Raw genomic sequence first — 22,135 nt, forward strand, 5'->3', positions numbered from 1 at the left:
GTTTTGTTTTATTTTGTTAAAATTTGAACACAGGCTTACGAAGAACTGGGCGAATTACCACACTCAACACGAAAATCAACAGCCTGCGCGGCAGGTTGTCTGAAACCAGAATGAACGAATCATTCCGGTAAATATCTGAGTCAGACTACCAGTGCGCAGGCTTCCTGCGCGCAGGTGCATTATGGCCAGTCCCGCTTAAAAACACAGGACATAGGCTACTTATGTCGACTCGGCGACGACTGTCTAACTCAGAAAACCAGCGTGCATCTTGGACGTACCCTAAAGCAGGTTTGAGAGCCGGGCCTCGCCATGGGCGTCGAGAGTGGAGTTATGCATCGTGCAACCTGTTACTCAGTTTATGTTGAAACACTGCAGCTTGTAATTGCCCGAAGATCATTATTCAGAACGGTGTTCGGATTCTTCCGAGCCGAAATTCGAAGGTCACGGGCATAGACCGCAGTCGTAGCCCTTGGACGGCTTGTCAAGTTCCTGTCTCCCTGTACCTGTTCCATGTTCGAACATCACTTTTAATTACGGCCCACACGTCGAGCTGCCCTTGTCGACCAACTGACATGATTAAGGTTAAATGTTGACATTGCACGTCGTGCCATCCTAGACTTTCACTACACTGCGTAGAACACACTTCTAATGGTTCTATACTACTGCCACAATTTCAACTGAAATATTGCATCCCGTTTGAGCATGGCATTCTGCACGTGGGTTGGGGTACGTGCAGTTGAGAGTATGTTTACAAACATCCTGAGGGTAGTCTTTTCTGTCGGTATAGGATAGGCCAAAATAGCAACACAGTTATGACACAGGGGTGAAGCAAAACTTTGCAGGCGGCCTCCTTGCATTTTGCGAGAACTTTGAACGAAGAGTTGCCACGTATCCACGTGTTGGCATGTATATTAGTTGCTTGTCCGCTAATGCGTTGGAAGCAGGGTTACGTATTTATCTTGTCCAAAACAATTTTCCCTGGAAAAGTTGGTGTAATATAAAATCAACGAAAAGTCATGTCGTCCTAAATGCAGACAGAAAAGACAAGTTTCAGTTTATTTTGAAAGTTCCTTCCAACTAGTCGGCGACTAACGGGACACAAGTGAAAGGGTATTTTTTCTTTCATATATTTCCTCGCGAAAAATGACTTCAGATAGTTACTTATATTTTACTGCCTTTGGGCTAACATGCTATAACAGTGTCAAATTTTAATCTTATTTGATAACCCGTTAGCAGTTAAGGTATAAAATTAGTAAAAGGAGTGAATGTCGCCGGCCTTAGTCACTAAGCTCAGTGTCTGACAGTCGAGCAAAGGGTGTAAAAAGAAAATGCAGTTTAGACGTTAGTCTGGTAGTGGAATGTAGTTCAGTTGAGAGAGAGAGAGAGAGAGAGAGAGAGAGAGAGAGAGAGACTGGAAAACCATTGAAAGGAAATGAAGTTGGTCTGTTGCCGATGGAAAAGATTATTATTATTATTATTATTATTATTATTATTATTATTATTATTATTATTATTATTATTGGGAAATATCCCGGTAGCAATGGTCACTTACAGTAGTGTAATAATAAATTTAAAACACAATTCACCACCCGAGTAAAACAAGTAATTCCATGGAAAGAAAATATTACAAGAAATACTACTAGTTTAACTTTCTAATCCAACATCATATACAAATTCGCACATAACTTAAGTATTTCCAGTGCTTACTGTTAGCACTATGCCGGCCCCATAGTGTAAGGGTAGCGTGCCTGCCTCTTACCCGGAGGCCCCGGGTCAGACCTGAGGGCTAGTTCGAGGTCCACTCAGCCTACGTGATTAGAATTAAGGAGCTATCTGGCGGTGAGATAGCGGCCCCGGTCTAGAAAGCCCAGAATAACGGCCGAGAGGATTCGTCGTGCTGACCACACGAAACCTCGTAATCTGCAGGCTTTCGGGCTGAGCAGTGGTCGCTTTGTAGGCCAAGGCCCTTCAAGGGCTGTAGTGCCATGGGGTTTATTGTTTCAATATTTGCTCGAGATCCAGAGGTCTGCTTTACTGTGTTTTAAATGATAGTACGAAACTCTCAAGGCAGAGTGGGATGGGGGGGGGGGTTCGCCGTAACGCTTCCCCTCAACGGACACCTTCCTACGGTGATGCCACTGTACTGTCGAAAATCAAACTAAGACAAGCCTATGAAAGTAACAAACATTTCTCTCCCGTACAGAAGTCACAGTGCACTGTAAATTCGGTTTTACCGGGCGAGTTGGCCGTGCGGTTAGGGGCGCGCAGCTGTGAGCTTGCATCCGGAGGGCAGTGGCTTCGAACCCCACCTTCGGCAGCCCTAAATGTGGTTTTACGTGGTTTCCCATTTTCACCAGCTGTACCTTAAGGTCACGGTCGCTTCCTTCTCTATCCCTCCTGTCTGTTTCGGTGCGACGTAAAGTAGGAGAAAAAAACTTTCTCAAGAGTAGAACTTGGGCTATTTATGCTAATATTTTGTTAAATTCTTGCTACAAAGAACTTTCATATAGACTCGCGGACAGTATTCTGTTTGGTAGCTTACATTTCTTTCTTATTGTGTGTCACTAGAGAAGAAAATGAGTCACGTTAGTTGCCCACAGTCCATTAAATGCTCTCGTCGAGGGCAGGTTTGTGTAGGGGGGTCTGCTTCCGGAACACAAAGGCGTTCAAGAGTCCGTCCTTGTAGGCTTCTAGCTTCTAAGTGGCATCATTAGTTTCGTGAGTTACTCATTGCTTTTGTGAAGGTTAAAAATTATTTTAGGTAGCGTGTTAATCAATGTAGTAAATACTCTTAACGGTGCGTTAATTCTTGAAGCGTATGCTTGTGTACCTTTTCATTTTACACTTCACACTTTCTAGCTTCTAGTCTGAATAATGCTGCGTTTCAATGATGCATTTTTTTCTTTTTATATCGTGGACTCTTAATTCGACACTGGACAATTCGAAAATTGTATAATTCAAACAAAAGTTTGAAATTCCTCTTGTAAGCAATGCAAAAAAGAAAAAAAACCGTATTTAATTCGAATTTTCGAAGCTTAAATTTGGATAGTTCGAAGTCGGGATTGTATCGCAAGTTAATTTCTTAACGGTTCCACAAATTGAAGGCTTTAAATAATTCGTAAGAATTCCCTCTTTATTGTAGCTTCCTAGTTATGGTCGGGTATTCACTACGGTTATAAGATTTAATTTTATCTTTGCGACTGACTGGGAGTGTAAGATCGGAATATTTGGCCACCGGAGATCTTCCCCTCCCCTCGTTCCGAAGTTTTGCTACTTTTTATGTTTATAAATTAATTTTCGTGTGAAAACTTTAATCTACAGTACAGTACAGTACAGTACAACATGGCATCCTGTAAGGTAAGGTAGAATGCATAATACTATAATAATTATTCGTCACAATGAATTTATTTTATGCACTTGTACAGTACTGTACTATGTTTTCATTAACATAGCCATTCTTGGTTAATTCGAATTTTGGATAATTCGAACCGTTTTCTTATTCCCCTTGCAGTTAGAATGTGTCCACTGTACTGGACTACAAGCATGCGGTTAGAAGCACATTGTATTGAAGCATACAGCGCCGCATGGATCAGTCTTGTACGCACGGCTAGACCGCAATACTGAATGGCAAGGTAGTTAGAGTAAGCTACGTACCTTGATTGAATGGGAATCTCCACGCCTTATTTTCTGCAACACATGCTTTGTTTTAGATTGAGACTAGCTATATGTTTGTGGTTGAAATGAAGGAATAAAGTAATAATTAACATGCATTTTTCATGTATTTTCTTATAAATACGGGAACTGATATGATAAACCATGTACATAAGAGTATAGGGACTGCTTGGTCGAGGCGGTATAAGGCGTGCTCGGTTCACCCAGAAGGACGGGGGTCTCCTTACTTCCAAGTATTCGTGGCCCTAAGTGTGCAACATTTTCGTAACACTACTGATTTGTCGGAAATAACTCAGCACGAATCTTGCTCTTTTTCTTTGGATCTTTTCCAGTTCTCATATCAGGGAGTCGTGGTATGGGTGCCATTCACTGGAACCATACTGTAACTTGGGTTCTTACCAGAGACTTATACGCCCTCTGACATCCTTCCTACAACCCGTAAATGCCCTCATATCCATGTGAAGAGATCTGTAATATTTTTTAACCTCTTTAATGTGATTACCCCAATGAAGATCATTCCTTTATATTAACACGTAGGTGCTTAGTGTTCCCCATTAGGTACGTTCACCCCCATCAACATACTTAAAGCGGAGAGGACTTTTCCTCTTGGTGAAACAACTTTTCATCCCGTTTACCATCATACTATTGCCCGCTGTCCATCTCACAACATTGTCTAAGTCACCCTGCAGCCCCTTACAGTCCTGCAACTACTCTGTACAGCAGGGCCTCTCAGGGTGCATGCACTGTGCACGGTGCAAAAGACTACTTCGCTTGGTTGACCAGAGTGCAGACCCCCACTCCTCGATTTGGAGCAATAGCGCTGTCTCTCTTTCCCCACGCCTGTCTCGCTCGCTCCCTCTGTCTCTCTTCCTCACTTGCTCCGAAACGCTCCAAATCCGAGCTGAGCTGAGTTGAACCGAGCTTAGACGAGTAGCCCAGAGACGAAGCGTTGGTCCGAGCCGAGCCGAGCGGGACCGATGCACTGTGCACAGGAACTCTGCGCCGCTATCTGCACGCGTGAGATTTTGGGCGTTTGAGAGGCCCTGCTGTACATTGTAACATCATTCGCAAATAGTCTTACCTGTCCATAACAACCGCCCGTTCCAATGGACCAGCAAGGAAGAGGCAACCTTCCAAGACATTAAGGCTGCGATATGCAACGCTCCCGGTCTAGCCCATCCCGATCCTCAACGGAAGATGTGCCTGCAGACAGACGCCAGTGACTCCGGCCTAAGAGCAGTATTATTCCAGGAGAGGAGTGACGGCGGAAGGGACATCGAGTATGCCAGCGGAAAGCTTTCTCCCACCGAACAACACCACTACACTGCCGAAAAGAGTCTTATCCGTGGTATGGGCCATGGGCAAATTCAGAGGCTACGAGGGAAGGAAATTCCAGCTCTACACCGATAACGCCGCCCTCAAATGGTTGAACTCGGTCTTTGACTCAAAATCTAAATTGATGCGGTGGGCTCTGTTAATCGGATAATTTGACTTTGAAGTGTGTCATGTCCCAAGATCGACGAACATAATAACAGACAGTTTATCTAGGCACCCAGCGATGGAACCTGAAGCTAGGAGCTCCATTGTGGAGAGGTGATTCCCAAGTAAGCACCCGTGTGAGCCCAAGGAACTTGTCCTCATGACCATCAAGAAGGAACTTGATCTGGGAGTAATTAAACAGTGGCAAGAACAAGACAAGCCATGTAGGGCCATGACGCAGTGGATTAGGAGATAGAACACAGATAGTCGACTTGTCCGAGGGAATTCAAGATGTGCTGGAACCCTGTGACCAAAGGCCAGCACGCTAACCATTTAACCATGGAGCCGGATATCACTGATACTATGAAAGAGTGCGATGGAATTATGAAATATATTACTTCTTTTCCCTTTATGTTAAGAACAAATGATAGAATTCTTTTTTGTCATATTTAAGAGCGCGTAGAATGATACACACTCACTGATGTTGAGAATTTCATAAATACAAACTTGTTTTACAGTTAATGTAATGTGATTGCTTCATGGTGAATTCATTCACGAAATTCCTTCTGCAGTATTAATGGAAATCGCCTTCCTTTGTTTTGTTGTCCAGTTTTCTTCATATGCACTGGATCACAAAAGTATTCGACCACCCTGTTGTTTTTACATTTGAAGTACTCTTCAAACATTTGAAGCCCAAAATAAGCCATTGTCAGTCCATTTAGTAATGTGAATATTGACATACAATGTAGCACACACAAGTACCCGTAAAATGTAATTAACTATATGCAATTTTAAGTTTAGTTATAAGGCACCACAATATGCAGCCACGTAAATATTCGGGCACTTGTCGCGCATGCAGGAACAGGTGGGATTGGGGGGGGGGGGTAATAGTAGGCAGAACAAGCGCATTATTTGCTTCGGTCCTGTTTTGTAAACACGAACGTTTTACAGGAAGATGGGGTGGAGAGAAAAAAAAATAATTTGAAAAGAGAGAACTTGTTATTTTCCATCATGCTAAAGGGCGTTTTGAAAGAGATTGCCACATTGTTTCAAATAAGAGTACTGTAGGTGATATTATAAGAATATTTAAGAGAAGATATAATTGAAGACAAACCTAAAACAGGGCGACCAGGGGAGCTGAGTAGAAGAGAGAAAACAGGAGTAATGAGAAACATTAAGAAAACTCCGATGTTAACGGCAACAAAAATTTCTGTCGCAGTGCTGCAGGAATGTGGGAAGGAAGTTCACCCTGAAGCTGTGTGGAGATCAAAAGAGAAGGGTATAATGGGAGAATGAGCAGAAAGAAACCCATGGTAAATGAGAGAAATGGAAAGAAAAGATTGGACTTTGCTAATCAGCACATACATCTGTCGGTTGGTGGGACGAAGTAATTTTTGTAGATGGAAGTCAGGTGCAGATTTTCTCTTCAAGCAGAACTACTATGGTTTGGAGAAAACCAAATGAAGAGCTTCAGTCGAAATATCTACAACCCACAGTTAAACATGAAGGTGGAGATGTCATGATTTGGGGCGCCATGTATTCATCTGGGGTGGGCGTATTAGCATTCCTTGAAGGTAAAATGGACAAGCATAAGTACCTATTTTAAAAGAGAACTTACCGAAAAGTGTTGAAAATTTAGAGTTTTCGGGTAAGTTCAAATTATATCAAGACAATGACTGGAAACATAAATCGAATATTGAGACTATGGACGCTGTGTAATTGCCCTAAAGTTTGATACACCTCAGACGTGCACTGAAGGGAAAAATAGGACAAACGCCAGTGACATAACAAGCTTTAAAGGTAGCATAATGGAAGAATCGAGACATAAGTCCAGATTACACGAGAAAACTCATTCACAGCATGTCTAAACGCTTGGAGCAAGTGATAAAGCAAAATACAAAGTATTGAAATGTACTGTGGTGTTTGATTCACATGTCGCCCGAAAACTTTTGTGGCTGCGATATTGGGCATCTTTCTTTAAGTAGTATTGTTTATGTTGTTTTCGTTAAGTTTTCAAGTAAGATAATTATTTTGTTATTTATTACATGTGTCCTATTTCTGTTTATGCCAAGCTTGTTCATATATTGTTTTTCTGTTAATAAAGGTCTAAAACTAGCACAACACACTAGTGCCCGATTACTTTTGTGATACACTGTATGTTCTGCCACACCTTTTCCAGGACGTAGCCTGCATCATAATGTGTAAACTCTAGTTGAGACAGGAAGTTAGTAAGTAGCTTTCTCGGAAGTGCTGAGTAATACAGTATTAATATTTGATAGTGCAATTTGCACATAGGAAGACTGGAAAATGTTTTGTTGTTGAGTGACAAGCTGCGAGTTCGCTGTACACTGTAGACAGGCACCAATTAATCTCAATCAGTTAACTGAACGTGGGTTTCCCCTTGTTCCCAGGTCTCGCGACATTCCTGCGACGTGAGGCTTCAACGCCATGGCGTACGACTGCGGCACTTGGTTAGCCAAGTATCTCCTCTGTTTTTTCAACTTCATACTCTTTGTAAGTACATACCATACAGTATATAGATTAAACAGCTACATGGTACTGATTGGGGGGGCCGGCGCTGTTTTCAAAATGCTCTTTACTCCTGTGGGTTGCAGAAAGAGTTCATTTTCTTTTGAAAACTAAATTACTTCTGTCTTTGTCGATAGTGGCTAGTATGCAGCAAATCAGTAAAATATGATAAAATATGATTTCTATAATATAAATTTAATTGATAACGGCGCCTTTTAAAAAAGCCATTAAAACTTTGCTGTTAAAGTCTAATTTGTGTAAAAGTTATCTAATATGTTCGAAGTAATAACACATCACATGTATTCACCACTACAAGAATGTGAAACATTTAATAATATGCTATCAGATGGAATATGTATTTTTCAGTTTACGTACCTTAAAACTGGGTGGGATTGATCACTTCCAGTCTTTGAAATATTGTAACTTTTTCCAGTTTTAGTTATAGCAAATTTAAAAGCACTCATTATATTGCTTTAGTTAAGCTATCCATCTCTTTTCGATTTATCTTGTATAAATAATATTGTTGCACTCAGATTTGGGTGACTTAAATATGTTGTAATTTTATTACAAATTATCAGTGTTACCCTTTCAATTAACTGACCTGTGTACGAAAAAATTCAAGTTTACATATATATTATTATATTTAGTTTTGAAGTTATGTCTACGTGGGGTGACTTAGATCAGAAGTTCATTTTGTTTAACAATTATTGAATCATTTTATTATAACACACAATAAAATGTTACTAATACAGGAATGACTAATAATTTCTTACATTAAACATTATCTCCATGTAATTCATACGAAATTAGATTTGGAAGCTCACTTGTTAAAGCTCTCACATTTACAATGGACACACAAACTGCTATGAAGGAAGAATTATTTCCAAATGATTTGAAGACCAATATTTTCACATCACTCATTGACAATATGAAATCTACAAACATATTTGTACGCCTGGATAATCCTGGAACTAGAATAACCTTTTATTAAAACATTTTCCAACCTGAACTTCTTCCATTTCAGGTGTAAAATGTTCAATTTTCTTCTGATCGGTCTTCACTTCCATTTAAATTCTGCTCAATACCAGTGCTAGTTACACTAAGGAGTATCTAAAGTAAATCGGGGTTACTTGATTTGTGGTGCCGTAATAGGCGACTTCGTTTTATTCTCACTGATGGTTGCAGTGTACTTCGTTACGGTTTGAGAAACTGTATGAAAACATCTTTCATTTCTTGGCACACTTGTGATTCTTCTTGGACTTCAGGCAGCTTTGAAAAACTTTATTTTTCGTTTAGTGAAATATTCCTAGACGTGGAACCACTCATCATATTTCCACTTATGTTGTGCCAGAGGAACTTCCATTCATATCCATAAGAGTATTTTTCAGGTGCATATGATTTTTCGGGCTGAATGGCTGACTGTGGAAAACGCTGGCCTTCTGACCCCAACTTGGCAGGTTCGATCCTGGCTCAGTCCGGTGGTATTTGAAGGTGCTCAAATACGTGAGCCTCATGTTGGTAGATTCATTGGCACGCAAAAGAACTGCGGGACAAAGTTCCAGCACCTCGGACTCTCCGAAAACAGCCAAAAGTAGTTGATGGGACGTAAAAGCATTAAATCTTTTTTGGTAGTATTCCACATCTTGGTTTATGTTTCCAATCAAACGTTACCTCCTCCTTACCCCTTTAATAAAATGGATTGAAAACTGATCAGCTTCAAATCGTTAAATAAAAACTGCACTTACATCTTAAACGTGCATTTTTTAAGACCTGCAGATAGTAATACTCATAGATCAGTTGTCACTTTATGCAATAATATAGTTGGCACTAATCGTTATTGAAACAATATAATGCAAATACAATTTGCAACTCAATTAAGATGATGTAGAAAATGTGACTATATTCTTTGCTTCGCTGACGGTGATATCCGTAATTTTAGCCAGCTGCCTCTAACAATAAGACTACGAAGTCAGGAAATGTGTTGGAGAGTTATAACATTTAATTTCTTCATAATGACGAAAATATTTAAATTAAATGTAATAAAGTCGCTTCAAGGTATCGAAAGTCTCACTCATTTTACGGTATTCTAATTTTGTAAAATTTCACTTTAAACTATTTTAGTCAATATATGCCGGGTGAGTCCGCCGCGCCTGACTTTTTACACAATGCGTCAAACTGTCATACGGGTATGTAAAAAGAACGCGCAAATTAGCTTTAAATTGGATATGAAATTAACGGTACAGGCGACTGCATACTGATAGAAAACTTGTGAGAGTTTGTAAAGCGGGAAGTAGTTTTACACGAAGTACGTTTCCTGATAAGCTCGAGGCAAGTCACCGCGGTGTCGTTGGTTAATGGGTTCAAATCCCACGAGCGCTAAAGATTTTTATTCACGTTTTAAGCTTCAAGGATCAGCAAGTCCATTCGTGCCACATTCGACCAGTAGCATGCATATTCAGTGTGCATTAGCTTGACACTTGGTGTAGCCTAGCACTGCTGGTAATTTCTTCGCAATGTATTCAACAAATGAGTAGCCTATATTGTTATGCTCCTCACCTACGGTGAAGCAAGACAGAACGCACAGGAAGCATAGTTGGCACCTGTACCACGAAAGATTCCACACAGACGATAATGAATGAAAGAATGGTGCCTTTTCTGTGGTGTAGTCGTTGGTGCGATTAGTTGTCACCTCCGGAGGCCGGGGTTCGATTCCCGACTCTGCCACAAAATTCGAAGTGGTACGTTAGGGGTATTCTGACATTGGCTTTGTGGATATTTTTCGAGGTATAAAATAAAATAAAACAAAATAAAATAATCAGTCTCAAGTGAGATTCGAACCTACCTACCATCCACAATTGTATTAGCAGCACCCCATCTTTAACCTATGATACTACGGTGACTCCAGCCAGCAATTTACCGGAAAGCTTACTAGAAAGCCAGGCGCAGTGGACTCGCCCGGTACTATAGAGAATTCAGCTGTCTCATTGGCATTATGGTTCATATTTTTGGCAACGTGAAATACATTTTTCCGTAGTTATTATAAAATATTATCAAAACAGTATGTTTACCGTGTATCTCGCATTTAACGCAGTGTGTTTTTAATGAATTATTAATCGTTAAGATGTAATGTTTATATGGTCTGACACAGTGGTTAGCCAGTTAAGAGTCCCATTGGTCGAAGTAAGAGATGCTCTGGTATAAAATTTATCACTAGATGGCGTACCAAAAGCCTAGATTAAATTCCAAACCTCTCCGCAGTGTTCCTGTGGAGTGAGGGCATTTGACGCTGATGGTGATTCGTCCGTCGGATAGATACGTTAAGCCTTAAGCAGACCTCTTGGTGCTATTTGACAGGAGTAGGCCACGTGCCGGCACCGGGTTTCGCACTCTTTCTACCTGCTGTCATGCGTCACGTCTTTCATTTCATCTCGCTAACTCCTGAGTTTGTTAGAAAGAGCATCCGGTTGTAAAAATACTGCGAAGATTAATGCCCGACCCCATAGAGCAACGGGACATGGGTTACAATACTTGTATGCATGCATGTTTGTACCGACAGAGTTGGCCTTGTGATTAGTCGCGTAGCTGTGCGGTTGCGTTCGGGAGATACTGGATTCGAACCCCACTGCCGGCTGCCCTGAATTGTGATTTTCCGCGGTTTTTCATTTTCACACCAGGCAGATGTTGGGATTGTACCTTAAAGCCACGGTCGCATCCTTCCCACTCCTAGATCCCATCGTTGCCACAAGACCTGTCTATGTCGGTGCGACGTAAACTAAAATTGTAAAAGAAAGTGGGTATAGCCTACTGTGATTGGAACTTCAACTCTATTCTAGATTAAGTACATAACTTAGATAAAATATGCAGAAGTATGTTAAGAGTATGGAAACATACATTCCTACGGTACGGTAAGGTTCCTTTTGTTTTACACATAACCGGCACGTAGAAGAACTCTGCGGGGCTAAATCCCGGCACTCGGAGTCTCCAAAAACCGGAAGTAGGTAATGGGACGTAAGGCCAATAACATATTATTTCTTTACATATTTGCATAGGAAAATGAACACAGCGAAAATTGTTCTATATGTGGCTGGGACTTCGGATTCGTGATATTAGAATTAGGCCTTCGATATGTAACATCCCGTCCAACTGAAATTTTCTTGATACCGTACTGTATCAGAAGTAACTAGTAACTTTTGTGTTACGCCTAGCTTTCAAATTATCTTTTCTTCCAATTTCGGTGATACGTTTTGTCAACGTGTATAAGCGGTACCAGCAAGGTTTCTTTTCACTGTCCTCAGATAAACAAAAACGTTATTGTATTTGTTTAATAATACATTGATGATAAAACCAAACCTTTCAAATTCGTAAAGATAAAGAAAAAATCTTATACCGTCAATATGTCAATTTTTGTGGTAATCAATTCACGACCGCCCTTATAACTAGAACTAGGTATTTAAGTTGAATTTTTTCCCTTCTAAATTCAGGTGAACACACAAGATTGTAGACTGAACTCTGAAAGGAACAACTGTCTATAATGAAGAGGTATGTATGTATTCAGGTACAATGAAGAACTCGTTTTAAATATGATAAAAATCCTAAACAGGAAATATCTTGGGCACGTATGGGTTCTAAGCTATAAAATCTCCTGGTCGGCGGTTACTCGTAGACGCTAGACACTATACTCACTAACGCAGGGCCTCTCAAACGCCCAAAATCTCGCGTGCAAATCGAGGCGCAGAGACTCTGTGCACTGTGCATCGGTCCGACTCGGCTCAACTCGGCAATTCGGCTTGACTCGGATGGTGTAGTGTGCTGAGAGTGACGAAGCGTTAGGTGATAGACGGCTTGTTTATCAGTGGAACAGATAAGCGCAAAACATCATAATTGAGCAACCTGTTTCGAAGAAAGCAAAGACTTCTGAAAGTCCATTTCAGTCGAACTGGGAACTTTCGTATTTTTTTGTCAGTCGTGACGATAAAGCCAGTTGCTTAATCTGTGGGATAATAATTATGTGATAAGTTCATCAAAAAGGTCTATTTTCCAATACAAAGGTTTTGCTCAAATTCTCCAAGAATTTGTCGAAGGAAGATTTTCCTAAGCTGCATCGAGAAGCAGCTAAGATTATTTCTTTGTTTGGTTCCACATGCTTATGTGAAAAGTTTTTTTTTTTCTTTCCTGTTTTGACTTGTACGAAAACTAGATTGCGTGCTAGTAGGCCTATTTTCGATAATTTAACGAAGGCTCTCAGAATTGCTGTCAGCCGGTCCCTAGAAATGAAAAATGGCGTATGGCTTTTAGTGCCGGGAGTGTCCGAGGACATGTTCGGCTCGCCAGATGCAGGTCTTTTGATTTGACACCCGTAGGTGACCTGCGCGTCGTGATGAGGATCAAATGATTATGAAGACGACACATACACCCAGCCCCCGTGCCAGCGAAATTAACCAATTAAGGTTAAAATTCCCGACCCTGCCGGGAATCGAACCTGGGACCCCTGTGACCAAAGGCCAGCACGCTAACCATTTAGCCATGGAGCCGGACAGCCGGTCCCTTGTTCCCGGTATAACCAGTATCATTGCAAATATAAAGGAAAAGAAGAGCTAGAAAAGATAAATTGTCTGCTCAAATCAAATTGAGAGTGTTTTAACACCGGTAACATTGTCCCATACAACAGTGTCACCGCTCACCGCATATAAACATTTCACAGTGAGGGGAGAATCAGCGGGGAAGGTGAAGAAGGCGGAGTAGGGCAAGTGGAGTGGGGGTTTGCACTCTGGTCAACATAGTAAAGTCGTCTCTTGCACCTTGCGCCGTGCAGTGCACGGGCGCATGCACACTGAGACGCCTTGCGACTAACGCATAACGCAGTGAGAAGTTTGATTGCGCATATCTTCAATAATTCACTTTGAGAATAAACATGTGAACTGCAGGCAAAAAAAGTGAATATTATAGTTGTTTGTCTTTTGGGTCATCAGTCGATAGATTGGTTTGATGCAGCCCTCCATGACCCTGGATCTTCTGCTAACCTTTTCATTTCTTCGTAACTATATCTTATATCTACTCTAATCAGTTTGTCACGTTCATGCTTTGGTCTGCCCATACCGATTTTTCCACCTACACTTCCATCAAAAACTGAACAAGTTCTGGGTGTCTTAAGTTGTTCTATCATCGTTAGGAAAGTGACTTGCAGCGTTTAGGGCAGTTTGTACATGTAGATAATATTTAAATCCGTTCTAAAAGGATGGAATAATAAAAATTAGTTCACGAGTGCAAGTACGACGGAAAGGAACTATTATCTGTGGTAATATAACGAGAGCTCCAGAATTTATCTAAAGAGAATCTGGACCTCTACCTGTATTTGTGACTGTTTAGCAAATAACTACAAAATGTACTTATAATAGAAGTGCATAAATAGGAAACAAATAGATTACAGTGGTATTCATAACCTATGTAGAGAACAAAAATTTCAGCGCGAAGATACCGTACTTCGATTTCTTTTTCTATGGAACACACTGAGCCGCAGTCTACAAATATATCGGCTGTTTCGGAATATATTTCAATTACGTAGTATTATTTAAGATAACTGAAGTATGATACTCGAGCAAAGAAGCTATAACAATGTTTCGCTGCGCTATTCTGATAAATTTACATACAAACAAGTGCGCGTGGGTGTAATAATACTGAGCGATAGACAGCTGTTGATTGGTTGAAGTTCCTCATTCTTGAACCGGATTGGCCACATTCCTAATTTAAAAGAACTAAGCTAGTTTATTGGCAGAGCACGTATTGGACAAGGAGTAAGATAAGGAAATAATTTATTACGAAAGACGGGACGGGGTGTACGGAGATAGACGCTGAATCTTGTGTAAAATGTGTCCGCTCAGCTTTTATCAAAATAATTATGTATATATAGTACATCTCGTGACTGGCTCCTATCGCTTTTGTGATTTACCCGCATGGCCTGCGGTCTGACCGTGGGTAGCTTGCTCCAGTCCCGTTGGAGGATTTTTTGTTTCACCAGCTGAATGTTGGCAGGGAGGGTCGGAGAGGTGTTGGTATAAAATTTATAATTACTGGATTGCCTGTCAAAAGCCTGTATTCAATTACAAACCTGTCCGCAGTGTCATATGAAGTGAGGGCACGTGACGCTGTTGGCGATTCGTCAGTCGGATGCGGACTGCCTTGAGCAGACCTCTGCTATTCGACAGGATTTTTTTTTTTTACGAGTTTCTTTACGTCGCACCGACGCAGACAGGTCTTATGGCGACGGTAGGGTAGGAAAGGGAAGGAAGCGGCCGTGGCCGTAATTAAATGGTACAACCCAAGCATTTGCATGGTGTGAAAATGGGAAACCACGGAAAACCATCTTCAGGGCTGCCGATAGTGAGGTTCGAACCCACTATCTCCCGAATGCAAGTCGACAGGAGTAGGTTCGGTGCAGACACGGGATTTTCCATTATCAACATAATCTCACCCTGCCACGCAAGTCCCCCACGGTTGTCAAAGGCCTGTTTCAAGTGAGCCGAATATATCATCGGACTCTCCCGGCACTGTCATACGCTAAATGACAGAGGAACACTAGCAGACCCACTCAGAAAGAATGAGGGAATTCTGGGCCCAAAAGAAAACTAAGTTCGCTGCCAAATGTAACGAGACCTAGCGTGGTCCTCGATGGCCTCAACGAATAAATGATATATTACAGTGATAACAATCATAAATATGTCTTTAACTAACAGAAGCATTCGCGCAACTCTGTTCGTGTTACTCTATGACTAAATGGTTAGCATGCTGACCTTTGATCCAAGGGTCCCCGGCTCGATTCTCGGCTGGTTCAGATACTTTTTTTTTTTTGCTAGGGGCTTTACGTCGCACCGACACAGATAGGTCTTACGGCGACGATGGGATAGGAAAGGCCTGGGAGTTGGAATGAAGCGGCCGTGGCCTAAATTAAGGTACAGCCCCAGCATTTGCCTGGTGTTAAAATGGGAAACCATGGAAAACCATCTTCAGGGCTGCCGATAGTGGGATTCGAACCTACTATCTCCCGGATGCAAGCTCACAGCCGCGTGCCTCTACGCGCACGGCCAACTCGCCCGGTCAGATACTTTTCTACTTAAAATTGCTCTGGCTCGGAAGCTGGGTGTTATCTTCAACATTAGATCATTCAGCCGCGGAGGTCGCTCTTATAGGCCGTCAGCTCGAAACACCTGCACCAGGTCTCCCCAGAGGCAATACGCCATTAATTTGTTCATGGAAAACATTCGGATGGAGAGGTCGTTCAGGAAAGAATGATTGGCGACCAACACATTGTGATTTGTATATATAATTGTATTTTCTGCTGTATTCCAATAAACAAACTGCTTTTGTGAAACTCAAACGAGTAGTATGATAATTGTTAGCGTTGAAAGTGGCGATTGTTGTTTTAAGTACTTTAAGACTCGGCAACCATTCTTTCTATATAGTAATCAAAAAGAAGTAAAGAGTTCACCATGGAGGGCCGGATAGGAAAGATGGTGAAGAGCCTGGCACAAGTGAAATAAACATCGCGAATCGTGTATGTTGCCCTACAGTGCTCTGTCATGTAATCAGCCCGAGGGCTAGTTGGATCCTCAAATAGCACCACTAAAGGTTATGCGGTTATGGAGAAACCACCAAATATACATATGACGGCGCCAAAATGAGGCATACTAGAAAAGATCAGGAGTGAGGTAGTTTGCCATTGCTTTCCTCACTGGTCTAGAAAGTGCTATTTCAGAACGACCCGTCCTATGAGTAGCTCCTTTCGTAAAACACACACACAGGTTGTGCTTGGAAAGTAATCACTCAGTGCCACACATACCTCAGCAGCTTCCATAACGTCACAGCCATGAATGAGACTGGGAAGCAACATTTTGTTCTGGCCTATGCTAAGAGACAGATGCAAAATTACCTCATCCATCAAAAAGTGACAACAGGCCAGCACTTCCTATGTCTGATAACATGTGTTTAGACGAGTACGGAAAATTCTCAGCTCTGCTCACATTGGTCTTTCAGAATCTTCTATCATTTCGAAAATACTTCGTTACAAGCTATAGTTACTAACACCTCATTCCATGTTAGGAATTCTTGTGATGGGATCTGTGAGACGTGTAGTGGCCCTACGAATTTATTCAGCAGCCCTGTCTTGCAGGAAAGGGGATACCTAAAGAATGTATGGGTTGGAATACCTGTCCTTTCTGAATATAGCAAACATTGTGACCTCACTCGCATGTGTTGTGTAGGAGGAACTGGCTAGTTGTTAAGAAAGCGAGAATAGGATTGAGTCACTATGGTGGGCGTGGTGGCTCAGCATTAAACTCCTACCACGGCAGCTGTGGTTCGAATCCTGGTCAGAGGAAGAGATAAGTGCAACCTCTTGTGATCACAAAATTAAGTCACGAATGGAAATAGGTGACACTCTGGGTCTGAATGTGACCTGAACTAAGTGCACTTAATGTGATGTAATTATACTGCAGTCGTGATAGATCGGGGACTTCAACACTCGCTTTTTACCAAAGCGGCCGTGTTTCGAATCCTGGTTAATTCAAGCAAGATCTTCTAAGTATAAATTCACGTAATGTTCTGGATTAATCACGCGGTTTTTTAGATCCCTGCAGTAAGCAGTTGAGCATTTATTCTCCGTTGGTGGAAATGTGACTGTTCAGTGGCCAGCTAGGCCTCGTTTCGTGTGAGTGCATGGTTATTGCTGTAAAATGTGAGCATCCTTTGGGGAATTCCTCATATGATGTCATCTGTTTTATAATTTGGCCCGGTGACAGCTGCTTTTTCGAAGAAGTATTGAGATTACAGTCCACGTGACCACATTTGAAGGAAGCAGTTTACCGCGAGATCGAAATCTGTTTTATTTTAAGATGAAGATTTTTCCGGTTCATTTTAGAAGTGACGAGTTGGAGAAATCGGAGATAGAAAATTCCAACTTGAAAGAAAGTTGAGCCGGTTTTTGGTCTTGAATTTGGTGCAAGAAATGACAAGTATATTTAATTCTTTCCTCATATATAATCGTCGTCGTCCTCCTCCCGTTTCCAAGAAAGAGTTGGAGGTCATCCTAGTTTGTTGGTGTCAAGCTCTTCAGACCTTACGTATCAGAAGGGGTACATTCCTTTCGAGATGTGAGGCACCGTCCGTTTTGGGCCTGTGGTCTTATATATAATGGTTAGTGTTCTCCAAAATAAGAAATCAAAAATATTAATATATATGCTGTAAAAGTGACATATTACATAAATAAATCTGTTGTCACTGTTATACATTGACTAAGCTCAGTTATTCTGTTGAAGTAATTACTCTTTTTATCAAATTAGCATAAATGCATGGAAAACTCTACAGTTCAACTCCAATTTTATTAGCCGAACGCCAAATATCCGGACCGTACTTCATGGTAGCACAGTCATCACCACATCACCACCACTGGCTTAATACAATGGTGGTGGTGGTGGTGGTGGTGGTGGTGGTGGTGGCGCTATAGTGCGGGGCGGCGGCATGTTGAATGACCGTACGGACCTGCACATCTTCATGGGTGGTCCGAAGAACACTGTTAACGCTCGGAGATACAGGGATGAGGTACTGAGACCACATGTTCGACTCTTCAGAGATGCGGTTGGTCCAGATTTCCTCTTAATGGACGATAATGCCCGACCGCACCGCGCTGCTCCGGTGGATGAATTTCTGGCTGGGGAAGACATTCATCGCATGGACTGGCCAGCGAGGTCTGCGTATCTGAATCCTATAGAACATGCCTGGGATGCATTGGGGAGGGGAATTGCATCCCGTCAGCCTCCACCAAGGACCCTCAAAGACCTTCGAATTGCCCTTTCAGAGGAATGGGATCGACTGCCACAAGAGCTCTTGGACCATCTGATAGAGAGCATGCCACGTCGCTGCGAAGCATGTGTGGCCGTTAGAGGTAATCATACACCCTATTAACAGCATATTTTGTTGTGGAAGACATTGCCAAGTTTTATAACCTTTCTGACAGACTTTTTTTTGAGAATTTGTGTGATATATGGTGTGTGTCAGCTTCAGTTTGTTCAGCAATCCGCATGACATTCTTATCAGGTGGTATGGCCTCTTTCAGTGATTTTGCGTAAATTTTGGACACTAGTGTATATGGACACAGCAGTCATGATAGTGCGTTGCACAGATACTACGCACAGGGCGTTGGAACTGCAGGAGTGAGTCAGGCTCCGTGTAGAATGGATGTGACGAGGTGAAAACAGCGTGCGTACATCAAACTGGACGTTCACCGCGGTCGCATTGCCAAATGTCGGAGCTTGTGGAAGCTGTGGGGGAATAATGCATCCCCGTACCGAACCGTTGCGAGATGGGCAACATTATTTCAGCACGGACGTGAAATAAGAGAAACGTGCAGCATTTCGGAGGACCTGTAGTGTCTGGACTGATGAATCACGTTCAGTAATTACCCAGTGCATGGTTGTGGGCAGAAGATGGACACTACTTGAATTACAATCCGAATCACACATTGAAAAACAAACCATCCACAGAATGTTACGGGAAGATCTTAATCTGCGTAAAACTGCATCATGGTGGGTGCCACGTACACTCGCTGACGTGCAGAAGTGGACAGGTTATGTCGATCTGACCACTTGGTACGCTACCGGCAGGAAGGTGAGCAAATGCTGGAGAGAATAGTGACCTTGGATGAATTTTGGACCAAGGCATATGGACCAGAGCTCAAGCGCTAGTCTGCAGAATGATAGCATGCAGGATCACCACGAAGACCGAAGTTCCAGAAAGTCATTCTCCCGTGAAGCTGATAGACATTGGCATACGACTGTCAAAGGCGTGATTGAGCCGCTTCCTTCCACATGACACAGCGGTGACAGCAGTGTACTACAGGGCCTTATTGCAGACAGTTACGTCCCGTCGTGCCATTAGGGACAAAAGCCCGGATCGTCTTGACAACGTCAAACTTCTCCATGACAACGTCAGACTGCATTCAGTAGAGGTTGTTCGAAAACAACTTCAGCACTGGGATGTAGAAAGTACTGGAACACCCGCCATACTCACCGGACCTCTCTCAGTGAGATTTTGACCTCATCCATAACGTGGGAGACTGTTGGGGATATGAGGGGACTTCGCCAATGTTGTGGAAACTGAAATTGCAACATTCACACATGGTGAGACGGTTGGTATCCGACGTCTCCTACATCGTTGGCAACATCTTTTGGACCATTTAGGGGACTGCTTTGAAGTTTACCATAAAGGTTACTGAAAATACAAATTATGTAGCACAGGGATTTCTTGGCTTAGTTTCCTCGCTTTCCTCCTGATAAACCCATTCGGCATTTTTCATGCATTCTACACCACCTTACACTCCCCACTCCCGTCTGTGTATTTCCATTTATCGTGTAGATTCCGCATTCATGCGAAAAGAAATAGTTGTCATGAATCATCGTATTAGCAATAGTTGACTTAGTACTTTTGATTTTGTATATTACTATAAATGACTAAACATGTGTAAACGCTGGTTAAGTGTAAGACAGGGACAAATGTCCCTAACTTCGCCCGATTAAGTAAAGCATGTATCTGTCTCCTACCTCACATGGGTGCACGCAGGAGTATAAATAATTCTTGTTAGAAAACACACACAGATATAAAGTTCCTTTCTGTAGTAGAGTATAAAGAGTTTGTTTTACTGTTTTCTTGTATGTTGTATTTAGAAATATTCTCGTGTTCAGATATTTAAAACTCTTAATTCATGTAAGTCAGTTAAAAAAAAAAAAAAAAAGCAACATCCATCTCCATACAAGTCATGTAAACTAGTAGCCTACTGTAATTTCCTAATAGAATGACTTGTTGCTGGAATGGTCTACATTTCTTATCCATTTAACCGTATTTCTGCATATCTGGATTATGCCAGTCCTGAATTCCTTCGGATCTACTGTGTTTCTGTTTATGAAGTCGAGGAGGTATGATGGGAATATCACTAAGATAATGAATGTGTACCGAACTTAGAAAAGTACCATACATTAAGAGACGAGTGAAAGATTGCCAAGGATTCAACAGATTTAAAGACGAAAGTATGGACCCATTAGCTTCTTACCTATTTCTTTAAAATAGCATTTTATATTCTGATTATTACTAACCCCATAGACTCTTTATCATTAACATTTTAGGAAAAAATGCACCATATTTCTTTCCAGGACCACGGAAGTTAAGTGCTATGACACGTTCTGTTGGCCTTCAGCAAGTTTCAGAACTGCGTGACAAAAATGAGACACCCGCACGTCACTTGCAGGATACAGTATAATAATTGAAGGGTCGTGTTACAAATAGATAAATACCATTAGGATCCTTTTTATGTACAACATGACGGTGCCCATTTTCAAATTAGGCTCTCTACCGGTACTGCTAAATTCGTAAAGCACGTTAACTGGAACTGCAGTCTGTTACAACTGACTTGTGTTCCTAATCCTCGTATTCCCAGAAATACTCCAGAATAATCAGAAGAGACATTGCATGAACTCATTTCCCGAAACCGTTCGTCAAGCGAACCGTAGGAAGGGCATTGCTATCCACTACAAATATACAGTGGTGGTGGTGGTGGTGGTGGTGGTGGTGGTGGTGGTGGTGGTGATGATGATGATAATAAAATATTACATATTTCATCATAAATAAGTGACAAAATAATTGGTTATTTCCTTCCTAATTTCTTTTTCTCCCCCCCACCCCCCCACCCCTCGTTCCAGTTCCGGTGGAGTGGTGTTTCAAGTTTCACACCACATTTATCTTAGGCTTAAAATAAAGTACAATGATTCAGGTTCACCACGGTGATGATATGACATAATTCATAACTGTCAAATAAATAGGACTGTTAACTGCGATGCTGTTACCCATAAAATAAACAGTAAAGTGTTTTAAGGACTATGATCTCCTTACAAGATTCAGCGTGTCACGTTGTTGAGAAAGAGAGTACAGTACTTTAAATCTCCTGAACACTCTACTTTGTTACCTTTCACTAGTTTATACTGTTAGTTCAACCGGTTGGCACAGAATAATACGTGCGTTGTCACTTTTCCTCATAAATAGGCGGATTCATTCCTTCCGCTTGGATAACTTGCGCCACAGCCAAGAGATTCATTCAAAGCTTTATTTTTATTTTTTATTAATCGTTCTGGTAAAGTTGCGCCGCGATGTTAATGGCCTGTGGATCAGCTTTCCTGTTTTGACACGGGAAGAGATTTCTTCGTTCAAATTCATTTTAAGGACCATCAACCCACTGTGTGCAAACTGATAACTTTGATTACTCTGGCATCGATAGCAGCTGCATATGTACTAGTTGCGGCACGCTTAAATGGCATTAACTTAACGCTTCTCCATCGGCCACAGTAGACTGGACATCCCTATATCACACCACACAAACGTTTTAAAATTCTCGACAGAGCTGGGAATCGAACTCGGGGTT

General features: G+C 41.7%; 1 protein-coding gene across 1 annotated transcript in view; it reads left to right on the plus strand.

Annotated features, from left to right (window-relative positions):
• Positions 1-22,135, plus strand: part of Tsp66E (Tetraspanin 66E) — a 233,056-nt gene that overhangs the window by 92,684 nt on the left and 118,237 nt on the right. The window contains exon 2 of the mRNA XM_067136947.2: positions 7,563-7,665. Within this exon, the coding sequence (XP_066993048.1) occupies positions 7,600-7,665 (66 nt within the window). The 5' untranslated portion in view covers positions 7,563-7,599. The remainder of the gene's footprint in view (positions 1-7,562; positions 7,666-22,135) is intronic.

Source organism: Anabrus simplex, chromosome 1, assembly GCF_040414725.1.
Source record: "Anabrus simplex isolate iqAnaSimp1 chromosome 1, ASM4041472v1, whole genome shotgun sequence".
In the NCBI taxonomy this organism is placed as follows: Eukaryota; Metazoa; Arthropoda; class Insecta; order Orthoptera; family Tettigoniidae; genus Anabrus; species Anabrus simplex.